Source organism: Euprymna scolopes, chromosome 12 (assembly GCF_053919585.1).
Source record: "Euprymna scolopes isolate OS-2025 chromosome 12, ASM5391958v1, whole genome shotgun sequence".
Taxonomy (NCBI): domain Eukaryota; kingdom Metazoa; phylum Mollusca; class Cephalopoda; order Sepiida; family Sepiolidae; genus Euprymna; species Euprymna scolopes.
The window spans coordinates 111873260-111892111 of NC_136493.1; the positions used below are offsets into that span (position 1 = coordinate 111873260).

At 32.3% G+C, this 18852-nt stretch overlaps 1 protein-coding gene across 1 annotated transcript in view; it reads left to right on the forward strand.

Moving 5' to 3' along the window:
• The window catches only part of LOC145291623 (uncharacterized), a 284342-nt gene that overhangs the window by 244327 nt on the left and 21163 nt on the right, over nucleotides 1-18852 (forward strand). Inside the window, exon 9 of the mRNA XM_080137698.1 lies at nucleotides 2011-2137. Coding sequence (XP_079993824.1) covers nucleotides 2011-2137 — 127 coding nt within the window. The remainder of the gene's footprint in view (nucleotides 1-2010; nucleotides 2138-18852) is intronic.

Genomic DNA, 18852 nt, shown 5'->3' on the forward strand with positions numbered 1-18852 from the left:
TTATACAGAAGTGCATTACCGTACATATGCACACTTTTTAATATATACATATGCACATAAACTTATGAACAGTACATAGGGCCTGAGCAAAGCCGGTCGGAACTGCTAGTATATATATACCGCTATATGTCGGTTTGTCTTTCAGTCTCTCTGTCTCCATATTTTCAAATTCTATCACCTCCAAAACTAAAATCACAGAGTGGCGCTAAGGGGCCTCAAATGATTGGATTTTTTACGAACCATATTTTTATGTGTCTTTAGCCGCTAAAGATTGTTTTTAAGGGATCAAAAAATGGGTCAAAATTGAAAAAAAATATCGTAAAAATTTTGTACATTAATCTTAGTTTATTTTTAATTTTTGATTTTTAATCATTTTATATGCGTGTCATGTTGGTACAGTGGTAACGTCACCAACTTTGAATGGTACAGTTTCGATTCTAGCTGATGGCACCTAAATACTTCTTTTTTACATTTTAAATCACAACTATAATAATATATACGAAATCTGGACAAATTAAAATATCATATTTAAGCGTATTTTACGCCCGGGCAAAACCGGGAGCACTCACTATACTAGTTTATTTATACATATGCACTTCTTTACGGTTGCGCGAATTTTTACGAATAAAACAGATGCCCCCGTACGATAAACTATTCCAAATTTTGAGAAGAAGCAAGTAAGCAAATAGTAAGCGGTACAACCACCTTAGATCTACTTCGTCGACTTAAATAAATACGTAGCAAAATTTCTGGGATTAAGTTCTGTACGAGCAATAAAGACGAAACGTGGATGAACGATATGACTTTTCGTTGGTGGCTGCTAAATGAACTGGGATTTTTCCAACTATATTTGGTAACAGTATATAGTGAAAAAAAAACACAACAGATTTTATTTCTCGGTATGCCTTTTTAACAATGAAATCGGCTGAGTCTCTCATCATATGTACCCTCACTTTCGCAATTTTAAACTCTTCCACCAATGAAGATATTGGCGTTTAGATGACAGAGAGACCATACGCGGACGTGTTGACCGTGGGAGTTCACATGAGCAAAAGGGGCAAGGCGTTTGTAAAACTCGTTCATGTAGGGTTTGATGAAACTCTGAAAAGGTAGTCTGTGATTGGTTGTTTTTCGTCCAATAACAGGGCACCCACTTAGTGACTACGTAATAATTTCAATAGAACACATGTACATATAAGTGAATAATGTAGTCTCTCACTAACAGAACAAACACACGCGAACGCACACACATGTCTTCATGCCTATTGTTTTACACACGCGCAAATCCCACACGCGCGTTCGGAAACAAACATATCTACTCAATTTCTCTTTACTAACACTTGCAGAGCGCCAGCCGAAATGAACACGTCTACTAATTTTTCCACAGAAACATCTTCAGAGTGGCAATTGAAACAAGCATGTCTACTTTTTTTTTCTTTACAAACATATTCAAGGCAACAGCCGAAATGAACATTTTTACTTAGTTTTTGTTTACAAATAAACACCTTCAGAGCGATGGCGAAAATGATAATGCCCATTTTTTGGTTTACAAAGACCTTCACGGCGACAGCCGAAATAATCGTCTATTCATTTATTTCTTTATAAACCCCTCCACGACAACAGATAATAAGTAGACACGTTTATTTCAGATGTCGCCGTAAAGGTATTCGCAAAGGAAAAATACCTACTTATCATTGTCTTTCGAAACGTCTTCACGGCGACAGCCGAAATGAACATGTTTACTCATTTTTTAACGCATCTACTCAATTTCTTTTTGCACATTGAACATTTTTCTCGAGAACTTTTGGAAAGCTTTCGCTCTCATTCTTCAAGCACTGTATATCTCATTGTCTTAAGATTGTCTTAAGAATTGTTCCATTCTTCAGACACTGTATATCTCATTGTCTTGTTGGGTAAAATCAATTATTTTTTTATGGATAAATGTTGTCATTCTTTTGATAATGTTCTATCTGCTTCACTTACTTTAACGAGTCGTCTTTATTTCCCCAGAGCCACTGCATTCGTGAGTCGAATCATCATCGCGTGCGACGTGCTGAGCCGAGATCCTCCAATCAGACCGAAGCTGTTCAAGTAGCTTCGCTGTTTCTTGTCGTGACAGCTGAACCGGTCAGCAGCTGTAAGTAGAGTTATAGTTTCGCCGTTTCTATTTATGTTTATGCGACTTGCTCAATTTCCGTTTACGTCAGTTGAGACCTTAGAACTGTCTATCAAAAATTGAAACACTGTCATTACAACTTCGAAAACAATGAACCACATTTCATGTGAAATCTTTTTTCTTCTTTTTTTTTACTGTAGATAATTTTTAATACGACAACCATTTTGAAGCTATCTTTAACGATAGTTTTTATAATATTTCGGGTCTAACAAGAGCAACGAGATCCATTTTAATACTTATTTACTGTCGTTGTTGTTGTTGTTGTTGTTGTGGTGGTGGTGGTGGTGGTGGAATTTTCACAAAGGCAATCATCAAAGATTTATTTGAGAACAACCAGTCGTGTTCCCTGGAATAAGTCTCCCCAGATTTTTAGTACACTCCAGCTTTTCCGATAACCTTTGAAAATGAATTTACGTTATCGCAACAACCATTTACCATTGATTTATTGTTGACAGTATCCATCGGTGTTCACTGGAATTTGGTTGACAATAAATGTAATTATTATTTTATATTATTATTTATTTTTTAATATACGTACTTTTATTATTATTATTATTAGTAGTAGTAGTAGTAGTAGTAGTAGTAGTAGTGGTGGTGGTGGTGGTGGTGGTGGTAGTTGTATCACACACACATATATTTATATAATAATAATAATAATAATAATAATAATAATAATAATAATAATAATAACTAACAGAACTCGTGGAAATTCCAAAAGAAAAACACACATCAGTAACAAACATCACATAATCAAACCATTACATTGAGGCTGTACCATTAAAGACTTCACTAAATCACGAAGCTCTGGAGTTTTAGGTTCTGGTATCCTTGCTGAAAATTGCATCAATTTGATGAACTGTTCTGATTTTATCCTGATCTCGCAACATTATGATCATGTGGCGGTATTGTAGCCCTTTTTTTTTAAATTCAGTAACATGAACATTTGCAGTTAGAATTCCCAGTGCATGTCTGCCTTTGATGCCTTCCAAAAGTTCAACTAGATGTGCATGATACACACGTGATATTAACTCGGGTCGATTTTATGTAAGTTCTGATGGCCCCAAATTGTTTATTATTTTAGAAAGAATAAGTCATGTTTTCCGTATTTACAGAAATCTGCTTTGTAATAATTTCAACATACCATATAAGTAGGTAATAATATTTTCACCTGGAATGTGTTGATTCAAAAGATCAATAATCAACAAAACCATACTATGATTTTACTTATTTTGACATAACTCTTCGGTAGGTAATGATGTTTTCACTTGAAATGAGTCGGAATTTTCATTAATTTCAACATAACATGGAAGTAGTTAATAATGTTTTCACATGAAATGGGTAGATTTAAAGATCCCATTTCAACAAAAGCACTATATGATTTTACTTATTTCGACATAACACTAAAGTAGGTAATGTTTTCACCTGAAATGTGTGGGTTTAAAAAATCTTTAATAAACAAAATCACCCTATGATTGTAAATATTTCGATACGACATTTTGATCAGTAATAATGTTTTCACCTGAAATGCGTTGAAATTTGTACTAATTTCTAATATTACATGTAACAATCTATATCAGTTTGAAGTAAATTAAACTAAAAAAAACATTGGAAATAAGTATTTACTACGAGTTCGTTATTAAGGTGACACAATAGACGGCAGGAATTGAGAGGTGGAGGTCAATTTCTTAAAAGAAATTGACCTCCACCTCTAAATTCCACAATTTACATTTTTTTCTTTTTTTTCACGTAAATCTCATCGAGTCGCAATAATTTTCTCGATGATGGACACAAAGTACATGATCAGTTTAGTAGAACGTTACAATATATCTATATCTGTGCCTAAATCAAAACGCGGATTCCATGAACAAAGCTTCTTTCTTAGAACTGCACGCCTGTGGAACTCTGTTCCGTCTGCCTGCTTCCCTCCGGACTACAACTTGGATGTCTTCAAGTCTAATGTTAACAAATTCCTAATGAACCGCCCCCTTAAGTAAACACTCCATCAAATCTCCACACTAACGTAATGTACTTGCAATAACCCTTATCCCTGAGTGGCTTCCGGGCCTTGATAAGTGGTGATCACTGTGTAAAAAAAAAAAATAAAAAAATAAAAATTGAAAACTGATCCTCGAGAATAAAATTTTTTTTTTTTTTCAATTTTATTTTTTAATCTGAAAGTTAAGTTTATAATCAACGAGATTAACGTGAAAAAAAAGTAAGGTGTGGAATTTAGAGGGAGGTAGGGGGGGGGTCAATCGTCCATCCAATAAACAAATAATAATTTTAATTTTTAATTTTTATTTATCAAACTGGAGATTAGGTCGAAAAATACTCTCGATTCCTCTATCACATAAATGGAACATAATTTTCTAATTACCGTTATATTACTATGCCAACAATATTTAAATTTGAGACATTATAAACAAAATTTTTAAAAAATCTACAACCTTTTATAATATTAAACAATATAAACCTTTATTATTTTTAATTTTAAATAATATAAACAGAACAGTTAATCATTTTTCATTTTTAGTTTTAAACAACATAAAAAGAACTTTTTATAATTTTAAACGGTAAACTTTTACTTGGTTTCCATCTTAATATTTTCCTTTAAAATGATGACTTCAAAGGTTTTCAGGTATGCTAAAAACGAATATCGCATTTAAAGTTGCCGCAAATATTGAATACTAAGCAATATAATTTATGTTAAAAGTGGTGGCCATTATTTTATACAAAAAATATGCGCGCTTACGCGTACTACTATGGCCAGCACTTTACATATAAAAATTTATATTGCTTAATATCCGGAAAACTACAACATTTAAAAGCGATATTCGTTTTCAGCATATCCGAAAATCTATAAAAGTCGTTATTTTAAAGGAAAATGTTAAGGTTGAAACCAAGTAAATGTTCACCATAAACTTAAAAAATTTTTTAAAAGATATAAACAGATTTTTTAAACAACTATCGTTCACGAATGCTTTTGATTATACTGGAAAAGATTTCCCTCTTTTCTCTTCTTCGCCACATTAATTCCACCATATGCATTTCAAAAGTTATAGTTCCAACTTTTCTCATATTTTTTTGTGTGTGTTTTTTATTTTACGATGGAGCCATAAATCTTCTATGGTTTGCGTGTGTATCGATGACTCAATCGGGTCAATAATTTCGTCATGCTGATATTTTCCATAATCGAAGTGGTCCAGACGTTTATAGACTGCCCATCCATCCGATATAGTTAGTGTCCCTGGTAGGATCCACCAATTAATTATTGGGAAAAATGTTTCCCGATCCGTAATGCCAACTCTGGTAATATTACACAGGTTTAGCCACGTTTTACGACCTCGAAAACCCAAACTCCATTCTTGACTTGTCTTCTGTTATCCTTTCGCTGGAAAAAAAATAACTCGAGGCTCTAACAAAATACAAACTAAAAAAGAAAATACACGTGTATAATTAAATTTTAATTTAAATCGTTTATAAAAAAACAAAACACGCGATTCAATTTTCAATAAACACGAGATTATTAATCGATCATTAGGAAAATAGTTTTATTTATATTGTTTAAAATTAAAAATAAAAAAACCCGTTTATATTGGTTATCTAAAATAATAAAAATGTTCTATTTATATTGTTTAAAACAAAAAGAAAGTTCTGTATACATTGTTTAAAATAAAGTGTTATTTTTTTAAAAAGTTATGTTTATATTGTTTATTTTTGAAAAATAACTTTTGACCGATATCATTGGGCAAAGATTACAGTGTAGTATCTGTTCCGATTCTACACGTCACCTTTTCTTACCTCGATCAGTGGAGCAGAAATTTTTCTAAACAGAGGCAATTTTTACTTTTGTTCCTATCCAGAGTGCCCCCTTTTCGGGAGCTGGATTTCCCCCGCATTAAAAAGCGACCTTTGTCTAACCCTGCCCTTGTGAGGAGGCAAATAAATAGGAACAAAACGGGGGTTAAGAAATTTGGATCCTTTTATGTGATGTAGGAATCGACCCCTCCCATCACCAAAAAAAAGTTAGTTGTAAAATTAATTTTTTTTTTTACTTTAGTAATCAAGTACAAAATGGATTTTTTTTACTTGATTAAATAATTTGAAATAAGAAAAAATATTTTTGTTTGAATTTAATTATTTTTAATTTATATCACTACAAAACAGGAAAAAACAAAAACGCATGTGGCAATATTCACACATAAGTTAGTCGGCATATTGGTAGAATTTTGAACGTGTTTATTAACAGGTAGATGCGGTAGGAAATCGTTAAGAAGTGAACGGAAATAGACGAATCAATAATAGTTGATCTCTGTGCCTATGTCTGCCGGAAAATATATCATAAAATATATGTAAAATAAACTCCATATATTTCGGTATAGACGTTTTATTTTTTTAATCGTATTCGACTGCGATTATCAAGTCACGGGCAGAGAAAATCACCAGAAAGAAAAACAAAATATATTCACTAGTTTATGTGGAGATGTACAGGGACCGTGTTGCAAACGAAACAAGAGACAAAACGTGAAAAATATATCCCCGAGTGGCTTCCGGGCCTTGATAAGTGGTGACACCTTGTAAAAAAAAAAAATCCGAACATGAGAACGATAAAAGTTGATGAAGAAAGCGAAGATGAATACAATGCCTCCCAAAATATAAACATCAAACACTGAAGTCAACGGCCTATAATCTTTGCCCGTTTTTTTAACGGGATAAAATATCTAGTATTAAATAATAATAATAATAATAATGATAATAATAATAATAATAATAATAATAATAATAATAATAATAATAATATCTCAAATAGTAATGATAATCCTGTTTATAATAATAAATACGCATTATGTATTATAATAAATCCGTATTCCTTTTTTTTACATGGGGGTCACTACTTATCAAGGCCTTGAAACCACTCGAGGATAAGGGTTATTTCGTGTACAGTAATCAATGGCAAAGCATTGTAGTAATCGTTAGTATTGGAGATTTGATAAAGTGTCTTACTTAAGGTTTATCATTGAGATCCAAGTTGTAGTTGTTTACAATGACGTCATTGCACATATATGAAGATATATGTTATGATGTCATACATGACGCAATATCGGACGACGTTATATATGGCGTCACAGGAGATGACGTCATATGCGATGACGTCATACATGGCATCATAGCAACGTTTAAAGACGGATAGGGGACAAAAGATTCCCGGACAACGCCAGGTACATGCAGCTAGTAAATGATAATATTAATATTAGTAATAATAATAAATACCAATAATGCTAATAATAATAATAATAATAATAATAATAATAATAATAATAATAATAATAATAATAAGAAGAAGAAGAAGAAGAAGAAGAAGTAGAAAAAAAACTCCTGGAAACTAAATTATATAGTAGAAACCTAATAAAAGGTATTAATACATGGGCAGTATCACTAGTAAGACACTCTGGGCCATTTATAGGGTGGACAAAAGAAGAACTGAGACAACTCGACCAGAAAACCAGGAAACTCATGACCATGCATAATGCACTACATCCAAAGGACGATATTGACAGACTCTACGTGAAAAGGAAAGACGGTGAGAGGGGACTGATCTCTAAAGAAGACTGTGTGAAGGACACGACAAAAGAACTGGAAAAATACATAATGCAAAACACTGAAAGAATAATTATGGCAGCGAGAGACACTGAAAAAAAAACAGAAAACAGAGAGACAAACGACAAAACGAGAAAAGAGATTCATAAGAATGACAAAAGATGAGAATAACGAAAACACCTGGACATGGATGCGAAAAGGACATATAAACCGAGAAACTGAATCTCTAATAACTGCAGCACAATATAACTCGATAAGAACAACCATATCAAAGCAAGGATCTATAAAACACAAGAAAATGCAGACTCTGTGGACAAAGAGACGAAACGATAAACCATATAGTAAGCGAATGCAGCAAACTTGCCCAAAAGGAATACAAAAACAGGCATGACCAAGTGGGGAGGGTGGTACACTGGGAATTGTGTAAACGACTGCATTTTGAGCGGACAGACAAATGGTACAAGCATAAACCTGCAACAGCACTCGAAAACGAGAACCACAAAATCCTATGCGACATGGACATACAGACGGACAAACCCATCCAAGCAAGAAGACCAGATGTCGTAATAATTAACAAGAAAGAAAAATCCTGTCAAATCGTGGACTTTGCAGTCCCAGCTGATCACAGGGTGAGTATGAAAGAAAAGGAGAAACGAAGCAAATACACAAAGCTAGCCAGAGAGTTAAAAGGGATTTGGATAATGAAGAAAGTCCAAATAGTACCGATAATAGTAGGAGCACTAGGAACAATCCCGAAAAACTTCGAAAAAAGAATGTCGGAAATCGGAATCAGAGGAATAACTGCAAAAGTACAACGACTAACGATTATGAAAACGACTGAAATATTAAGGAAAACCCTTGAATGCGGAGAATAATACAAAACAATATAACGAATAAGCGTTACAGGGAATGAAGAACACCGACACTGCATATTTACAAGTTCTACACCCCCTATCATGCACTCCCCCCATTGTTTCATCACCGATCCCCCCTCAAAAACAAATTATACCAAAGGGCCGAGAAGGGTCAATAAGGACTGAAAGACCGAGGAGCGAGCGCCAACCAGACCTCGGCTGGACAAGAGCAAAGAGAACTGGGACCTTGGAGAGGCTGAGTACCACTCAAATTCCAGCATAAACCAATGGCCACTACCAGCGAGAAATCAATGGTAAGCGGCTGTTGCGATGATGCAAATTTATTTGCAAATGCTATCGAAGGAGTTAGAGAGGTCTGGACGTCTGGGGAGACTTTTTGTCACTCAGCTTCCAGAGAATACCACAGGTTTCCAATCAGATCGTTTGTTGACTTGTTTGAAAGCTCCATGTGAGCCAATAATAAATTATAATTATAACAATAACAACAGCAATAATAACAATAATAATAACTAGACGAACCCGTAGAAATTCCACTGGAGTTAACATTTTTTAAAACACATTATATATAAAATGAATAAAAAATAAAATAATACAAATAATGACAAATTTAAAACAATTTTTAGCATTGTTTAACCCTTTAAAGCCAAACAGAATTAATTTAGATTTTTTTTTCAATGAAAATTCAACACACAACACATTGTTTTTTTTCTGAATAAGTTTTATGATAATTATAAAGGAACAGATGTCATTTACCTTGCACATATTTTACATCTTCTAAAAATAAATTATAATAATAAAAACTTACAGTCTCCTCTCAATATGACTTTTTTAAATTATAAAATAAAATAGCTTATTTGGAACCGGAAACAAACAGCCATGTTTTTTTTTTTAATTTTTTCGGAGGAAATAGTTTTAATCATTTTTTACTGATAAAGAGCGACTATAAAGGGAGGTAACTCGTTTCTCATTAATTAATGTTTGCGATGATGATGGTTATTATGACACTGGACGCACGGGCAAGTAAATTCATATTTAAGTAATACCAACACTACTACTACTACTACTACTACTACTACTACTACTACTACTATTAATAATAATAATAATAATAGTAATAATAATAATAAGACGAAGAAGAAGACGCAATTATGCTATTTTAGGAGGACACTGTATTAAAAGAAGTACCTCGATAAATAGAATACAGAATTCAATTTCATAATGATATATTAATTTTTATTTATAAAATGCATTTCGGCAGGTGTTGCCATATAATCTGTCCGACCCCTTTTATGTTTTTATTTGACCAAATCTCACCAAACATACTTCTTATCAATTCATTTCATCGTTTAAATCTCATAGCAAATTGACTCCAATTTTCTTACAACTATGAAAAAATTTAAAAAGTTGACATCAAATCTAAGTAGCTGCATGCCAAAATGTCAGATTTTTAAGATAATGACATAATTATTACTAACTGATTTGCAAGTCACTTTCATTAAATTAAAATTCGCAGAAAAAAAGTGATGCCACACTTATGTTCTACTTCTTGTAATAATATCTCAAGTAGTCCTCCATAATTGTTTACAAAAAAAAAGTTTATATTTTAATTCACGGTCTGAGTACGGCGAGGACTAAAACCTTAAAGAGGCTTATTGCCACCAAAATTCTAATGAGGACCTTAGGCCGTGGCCACCTAGAAATCAATGGCAGGTGGCTGTTACGGTAGCGCAAACCTATTTGCAAAGGTTGTCAAAAGAGGTAGAAAGTGCTGGAAAGCTGGAGAGACTTGTTGTCAACTAGACTCCAGAGAATACCACCGATTATTATCTGTGATTACTCACTGATACTTAACTGTGTTAGTAGTAGCAGTAATAAAAGTAGTAGTAATAGTAATAATGACGATGATGACGACGATAATGATGACGACGACGACGGCGGCGACGACGACGACGATAATGATGATTATGATGATGATGATGATGATGATGATGATGATGATGATGGTGTATTACCGGATTCAAATAGACAAAAAAAAAAAAAAGAAATACTAAGCTAAAAACTCAACGACCACACACCAATAATGGACACAGTCGTAAATAGTAAATACGGTTATAATAAAAGGATTTACTTTAAAAAAAGAATGCATGAGAAAGAGTATGAATTATGAACATTTACATTATATTTCTATGCTAGAATAAAAAGGGTTTAAAAATACAGAAATTGTGTCTATGGGTGTGATAGAGAGAAAGAGGGTAGGCACAGAGAAAGAGAGAGGAGGGGATGACTTATCATATGTAATTATCTGATTTTGATTTAATTTATGAATTTATACACAGCATAATCGCGCTGACACACCGGTTCTTGTCAAATCACCAAAGTTAAGCAACGTTGAGCATGGTTCGTACCAGATGGGTGACAATTTGGGAATTCTAGGTGCTGTATGTGCTCTCCGCTTATCTCGGCATTTGTTTCCAATCGTCCTGTACATACATTTCACTTGCCAATGATATTTAACAATGTCTGAAAAGTGTGGTTGGAGATTGTACACCTCCTGCCACAAAAATTTCACGCGCAGGTACCCCTTTCGTGGATATCTAATATATATATATATATATATATATATATATATATATATATATATATATATATTATACATATATATATATTATACATATATACATATATATATATATATTATACATATATATATATATATTATACATATATATATATATATATTATATATATATTATATATATATATATTATATATATATATATATATATATTATATATATATATATATATATATTATATATATATATATATATTATATATATATATATATATTATATATATATATATATTATATATATATATATATATACATATATATATATATATATATATATATATATATATTCAAGCAAATATTATTAAATACAACGGAGACATTTTGTCTTATAATTCTTTTTTTTAATTTTTCAATTTTTCGTATTGTCTTTTTTGTTTCAAAATAAAAAATATTAATAAAGGATCCATACATGTTGCTGTTACGAGCGCTTTCGATTCGTCCACGAATCATCATCAGGTGTTAAAAATACAGGATTGCGAAAATGAGGATTAAAAATGAAAACTAAAATATATATATTCAGTGATGAGTTAAAATAAAAGTCGATTGAGAATAAAAGTCGATTAAAAATTCGAGTGTTAAAACCAGCAAGTTCGTAGACACCATGTACGAAGTCCGTCCAACACGGACTACGCAAGACATTTCAGAACGTTACTGCTTTTTTGAAATGCAATGTCATTTATATTAGGTTGAAGAGTTCTAATGTACGACGCTTCAAGAATCTTTAATTTTTTTACATTATTTTCCCGTTGTATAATTTTTGTGTTGTCAACGAGGACCTTTCTAACATTGGAGGGGGGACAGCTATGTCCTTTTTTTTTAAATGTTTGTAAATCGCGCTTGTGTCGTTAAGGTGCATAGTTATTCGCCGGGACAACGTTGTTGTTGTATGCCCAATGTATGTATTATTTTTGGAGTTACATTCTCCAATAGAGCATTTAAATTTATACACTACATTGGTTTGCTCCAACGTTTTTATCGCCGGTGAAGAGTTGTTTTTAACCACAAGGTTTTGTGTTCGAAATTTCCTATAATAGATAATAAATTTAATTTTAAAATTACTGTCAACAGGCGTCAAGTATCTTCGTATAATATTTTTTATTGCATTTTCTTCGTCGGCAGTTCTCCCCCTCGACCATGAGGTCGACGGCCTTAAATAACTCGTCGGAATGTCTATTTAAATAGACACTCGCCACCACTTTTATAGTGCTCAAATCGCCTGTTCGTAAACAAACAAACAACGAGCTTCGCATTTTCAGCTAATATATATAATAAAGATTAAAAAATAATCTTGAAATTATAAATCAGCTTCAAAGGGACAAAAAAAAATCAAGATCCGAGTAAGTGTATGAAACGATCGTACACTCACTCAAATTTTGTTTTGTTTCTTCTTTTGAAGCTTATTTATAATTTCACAGTTATTAATCTTTTAATCGCTGTATAAATATAGCTCTAGATAAATACACCTTTCGAGTTTACTATATTTCTGCAGTACTTCGGACAGAGCATTTTTAAAGTATTCATACATTAATTGAAACTTCGCTCTTTAGACCTCTCGTATATTATTCTCTCTCTCTCTTTCTCTCTCTCTCTCTCTCTCTCTCTCTCTATATATATATATATATATATATATATATATATATAAAGCGAGGCTCGGTGTTTGTTTGTAAATAAACAAGCAGCTCGAGCACTAAAAAGCGGTGGGTGAGTGTCTATTATATTGTATATTAAACTAACCGTGACCCGTTGGGTCAGTATGTTATATTAGCTATGGAATTCATGTATGAGCGTAACACTTGTGACGTAAAGAACACGTATAGATGTTTTTTACATAACAGAAACATTTCTATGAAAGTAAATTAAAATGAAAAATCACGGACGGATCACTCAAACATGAAAAAAAATCCTCCCTATTCGTGTAAAGTTACCTATTTTTCCGAATAATAAGATCGAAAATTAAACATGATTTTCCTACGAATCGAACGCCGACGAAAGTCATTTAGCAGCAAAAACGCACATGAACCTACCGATGAGAAATATAAGAATGAAAACCCCATATGGGAATCCTCCAATCAAGTTATAGAAACTTAAAAACCAGACGTAAAAAAATAAAACCTAAATAAATAAAATAAAATAAAACTAATATTGAAACAGATTAGTAAATGTGTCAACAAATTCACCGTTCTTACACAACTATTTTGTTTCTAGAAATGTAAACAAAAATAAAAAAAGAAGGAAGGAAGGGGGAAGAAAGGAAAAGGGACGGATAGAGAGTAGTAGTAATAGTAGTAGTAGTAGTAGTAGTAGTAGTATTCTTGGCTTTACTATAATTGTTCTTATGTTTGTCAACGGGTTAAAGTTGTTTAGTTGTAAGAAAATAGCGACAGTATAGTTGTAATAAAGAATAGTTGTAAAACACCCCCACTCTTCCCATGTTGAATAATAATTTCGAAATAATAACGTTAATATTTCAGTACGCAGGTCAAAATCTGCAAAAGAAACTACTTGCGTGTATTTGTTTGCGTTGTTATGGGTAATGTTTATGCGCGCATGCTCAACCGGATGTTGTAAACCGGAAAGTGGGTTACATCACTCGTTACAAGGTCATTTGTGTTATATATATATATATATATATATATATATATATATATATATACTCGTGTAGCCAAATTGAATATTGAAATGCTCATATTTTTGGCTCATTGGGACGAAATTACATGAAAATTTGCAGCGTTTTTTGAAGATGGTAATACTATTCTAAAGTTAAACATTTATGATTTAGTAAAAAAGAACTATATTTTCAAACCTATAAAATATGCCGAAATTTTACTACATTTGTATATATAGTGTCCTGACAGGCTAGCTTCAGTTTTGCTGCTTTAGGATGAATGTTGCTTAGGGGTTTTGCTTGCTTGGTTGTCTCCTCTGTGGCCTTGCTATACCACTATATATATATATATATATATATATATATATATATATATATATATATATATATATATATATATATATATATATATAATTGACAATAATAAGTATTAAATATCTACAGACACTAGTGTTTCATCCTTTCGGGAATCATCAGTGCAGAGTGTCACGATTAACGCCAAGATTAGCCAGGACCCGAACCACTAGGCTACCGCGAACCGCGAGAGATATAATGTAGAAATTTTATTTTCCTTTTTCTCTATTTACCTCCCCTTCCTTCTTTCTGCTCTCTCCATCCCCTTCCTTTCCTCCTCTAATTGGTGTATTTTCTTCTCTCTTTCTCCCCTTATGTACTCCCCCTCTCTTGGTGTATCGTGTTCCACTACTTCTTGCTGTGTCACGCGGTATTCGATTGGCTAAAACATTGAGCGCGCCATTTTAAATAGAGTGAAACAAGCAGAAGCTGCGGAAGAAGAAAAAAAAAACACCAGATACTGGCAGGATACTAAAAGCACCAGAACGGTGTTAGGCATTGAAAGCATTAGAGCGGTGTCGCGACGAACTGAAAGAACCAGAGCGGTGTTGCGACGTTTGAAATACAAGAAGAAAGTAACATTAACCATCGAGATTATTAAACTTACCCAACAAAGCCTGAACGGAATCGAAATCAGATAAAATTATAAATTCGAGAAACAAGCAAAACAAAGTCTGTTTTCAATTTCTCATGACAACAGTTGGAATTACTATTTTATTCAATAAAATAGTATCTATATGTTATTTCTGGATGAATATTAATTCGATGTTAAATAACCCAAGAAAGGGTTGATATGCCGTTAAAAAAAGCAAAGTAAAAGAAATAAATTTTGGTAACGGATCCACCATCGATCTATTTCTAGTGATGAGAAGTCAGATAAATTCAATTGGAAACTGCTAATGATTTATGCATCTTAATTCTGCATTGAATAACACACACAAAAAAAGGGAAAGAAATGTTGACCAGTTCCAACAACGCCGAATTTTTTTTTTTTTTTTTGTAAAAGTATATTGTTAAAAGAGTTATTAACAACTGCCAGAGGGACTGATTTTGCAGCTCAGTTGAACTATATATTTCCTTTTCTATCATTCTTTCCTTTTCTATTTTTCTTTTTGTATAAAATTTTATACCAGTTTACATTAGTCTCTTTTTTTATTATTAGATTTCTTTTAGAACTCTTAGTCTTGTGCAACGGGATAAAATTCGTTGAACATAACGATATAATTTCCGTTAACAAGTTGAAATTAAACATTTATTCTTATTAAATGCTTTTAGCGTCAGTCAGAGTGAACTTACCATTATATGATGATGTGTTATATATATATATATATATATATATATATATATATATATATATATATATATATATATATTACCGGTTGTTGAATGCTGTCAGACATAACACTCATAGGGATTTAATTATCTCAATTCTTGAGTAAATTACCGATGGTCTTAAGGTAAAATAGTGACCTACGAACCAAGGGTTGCATTGTGACTTTGTTTAAATCTTCCATCTACCAGTAACTATCGCTTTCTACACCGATGACAGCGTAAACACAAAGCAGTAGTGTCTGAAAGTATGAAAATGATTGTTAATATTTAGCGTAAAATATATTATAGTTATAGAGACGTTTTAAGACATAAAAGTTGAGCTCTCTTTACAACATTTCGATTTCCGATCGTTAAATGCTATCGAACTGTTTACTATGTATGCCCGCCGACGGGCATTTATAGTCACTTACCTTCCTTCAATTCTTGTACTAATTGCCAGTGACTTTGAGATCCTAGCCTACAAAGTGGAGGATGGCTTTGTGGTTGGGTTTGAATCCTCTGACCATCAGTAATTAGTACTTGCTACACAGCTGATTGCGTAAACATGGAACACTAGTGTCTGTACGCATAAAAATAATTGTTAATATTTATTAAAAAATATAAACGTATGTATGTGCTTGTGTGTGTTGATTTAGTCCACAATATTTCTTTTTACGATTCGTGTCTCCGTTTCACTTCCGGTCGACATCCCTAACGTTAAAAACGTTTTCTTTGAAATTATAAATCCATTCTTAAGATAAGGAGGCGGCTTTTTATAAACCGTCCTTTTATTTTCCCCAACAATTTAAAAGGATGCCGTAAAACTCAATAAAAAACGCAGTAGCAACCGGAAGTGAAGTAAAACCGCAACATTCTTTCATTAAGGTAAGTTTGCTTGAATAGAAGCGATACTCTGACATTTTTATGACCTGTTTTTTTTTTCTTTTTTTTCCACGGATATTTTATTTGTAGGTGTATACACGAACTCATCATATTGGCAAGCACTTTGGACATGTGATGACGTTGGCACAAGCAATAATATAAAAGTGAATTTATTTATATCGATTAAGATGTTTCTAAAATAGATTTAAGTGCAGATATGTAAACATAATCATCGTCTACAATTACTATTTGATGCGATTAAGAAGTCAGAAATAGTCATACAGATGACGTCAAATTGTGCGATTATTTTTTAATTATCAGTTTATGCATTTTCGCTTAATATAATTATACCTTGCGACCTGGTATGTATACTCTGCAGACAAAACAAAATTTAATCGTATTTTTAAAAACATTCCAAAGAATGTATTAGGCAGATTTCTGTTGACGTTATCACATGATTTTGACATCGCTTTCCGTGAAAGTGTGATAACACTAATGACATATAAATGTGACATGGCTGGGAATGATTGAGCCGCGTAGTTGTGATAAGTCGATATGACAGATATGCACAAGCTGAAAAGACAACCTTATTCAAGGTACACCCCGTGAAAGTATATAAAAATATACTAAATATATAAATAAATATGCATATATATATATATATATATATATATATATATATATATATATATATATATATATATATATATATATATAAGGTATGCGAGATTTTTTTTTATATAGAGTAAAATTAAATGAAAACAAAAGAAATAAATTTCTTTTTTTTGTTGTTTGTTTTTTCTTTTTCATACAAATTTTAACTCTAAACAACAGTTTAGAGTTAAAACAAACAACAAAAAAAAGAAATTTATTTATTTCTTTTGTTTTCATTTAATTTTACTCTATATATATAAAAAAAATCTCGCATTGTTCTTGGCTTTTAATTTTACCTAATAATTTTCTTCAACAATGCTTCAAGCAAACTACAATCTACTTATATATATATATATATATATATATATATATATATATATATATATATATATATATATATATATATATATATATAATAGAATTTCAGCCCGGCGTTGCCCGGGTGTTTGGATGCGTATGTTGAGCAAAAAAAAAAAACAGTAGTAGTAGGAAGGCAGGCTCGAACCCGTACCGCAAAGGAGGAAAAGAACGGGGTAAAACCTAACGTTTATGCTGTTACGAACACCGCCAAACCGGAGGCGACATTTTTTAAAATTAAGGATAGACAATCTAAAGGAGAGGATAACTTAAAAAAAATACCGGCGAAAAAAGTGACCTCCCCTGTAGAAAAGTGCCTAGTTGAAGGGGAAGATATTAATGTTTTTAGCCAATTTTTCGATAGTTGTCGTATGAAAGGTCGAAATTTAAAATGATACTAATTTTGGTAATATATGTCGCCTCTATTGAAAGTTTAAGGCAGACATGCAAACAGACATACATACATACATTTATATATTGGTAACTAAAAATTTTCGACCCAACTGATGGAAAAGCTTGCCCTATCTCTGAATACCCTTTATGTAAAATTCCAAATATTTAGACCTGAAATTGTCTGAGACCACAGAGGTCAATTATTTTTAGCTTTGACCCCTATTATGACCTCCTTAAATGTATTGTTTTGGGCTCAAATCAAGTTATTAACTTATATCCATGTCCAAGGAACCTATATCTAAAATTTCAAGTGCTTAGACCGAAAATTGTCGGAGGAGTTTGGTAGAGTTCTCAAAGGTTAAATCGTTGAACTTTGACCCCTTAATCGCCAAATTTCTGGCCGAAAACCGATCACATCGATTTCCCCAAATCTCAATACCCTGTATATCAAATTTCGAATCTGTAGACTAAAAATTGACAGAGTTATTGTGTAGGGAAATGTACACAGACACACACAGAGACTCAGACACACAGAGACACGTTCACTTTTATATATATATATATATATATATATATATATATATATATATATATATATATATAAGTGAACGTGTCTGTCCGTCTGTGTGTCTGTGTGTCTGTGTACATTTCCCTACGCAATAACTCTGTCAATTTTTAGTCTATAGATTCGAAATTTGAAATACCGGGTACTGAGATTTGGGAAAATCGATGTGACGGGTGTCAGCCAGAAATTTGGCTGTTTAGGGGTCAAATTTCAACGATTTGACCTTTAAGAACACTACCAAACTCCTCCAACAATTTTGGGTCTAAACACTTGAAATTTTAGATATTGGTCCCTTGAACCTGGATCTAACTTAATAAAGTGATTTGAGCCCGAAACTATAAATTTTAAGGGGTCATAATAGGGGTCAAAGTTTTAAAAAATTAACCATTTTTTTTTTGTTTTTTTGCTTTTTTTGCACAGCATACACCTCCAAACACCCGAGCAACGC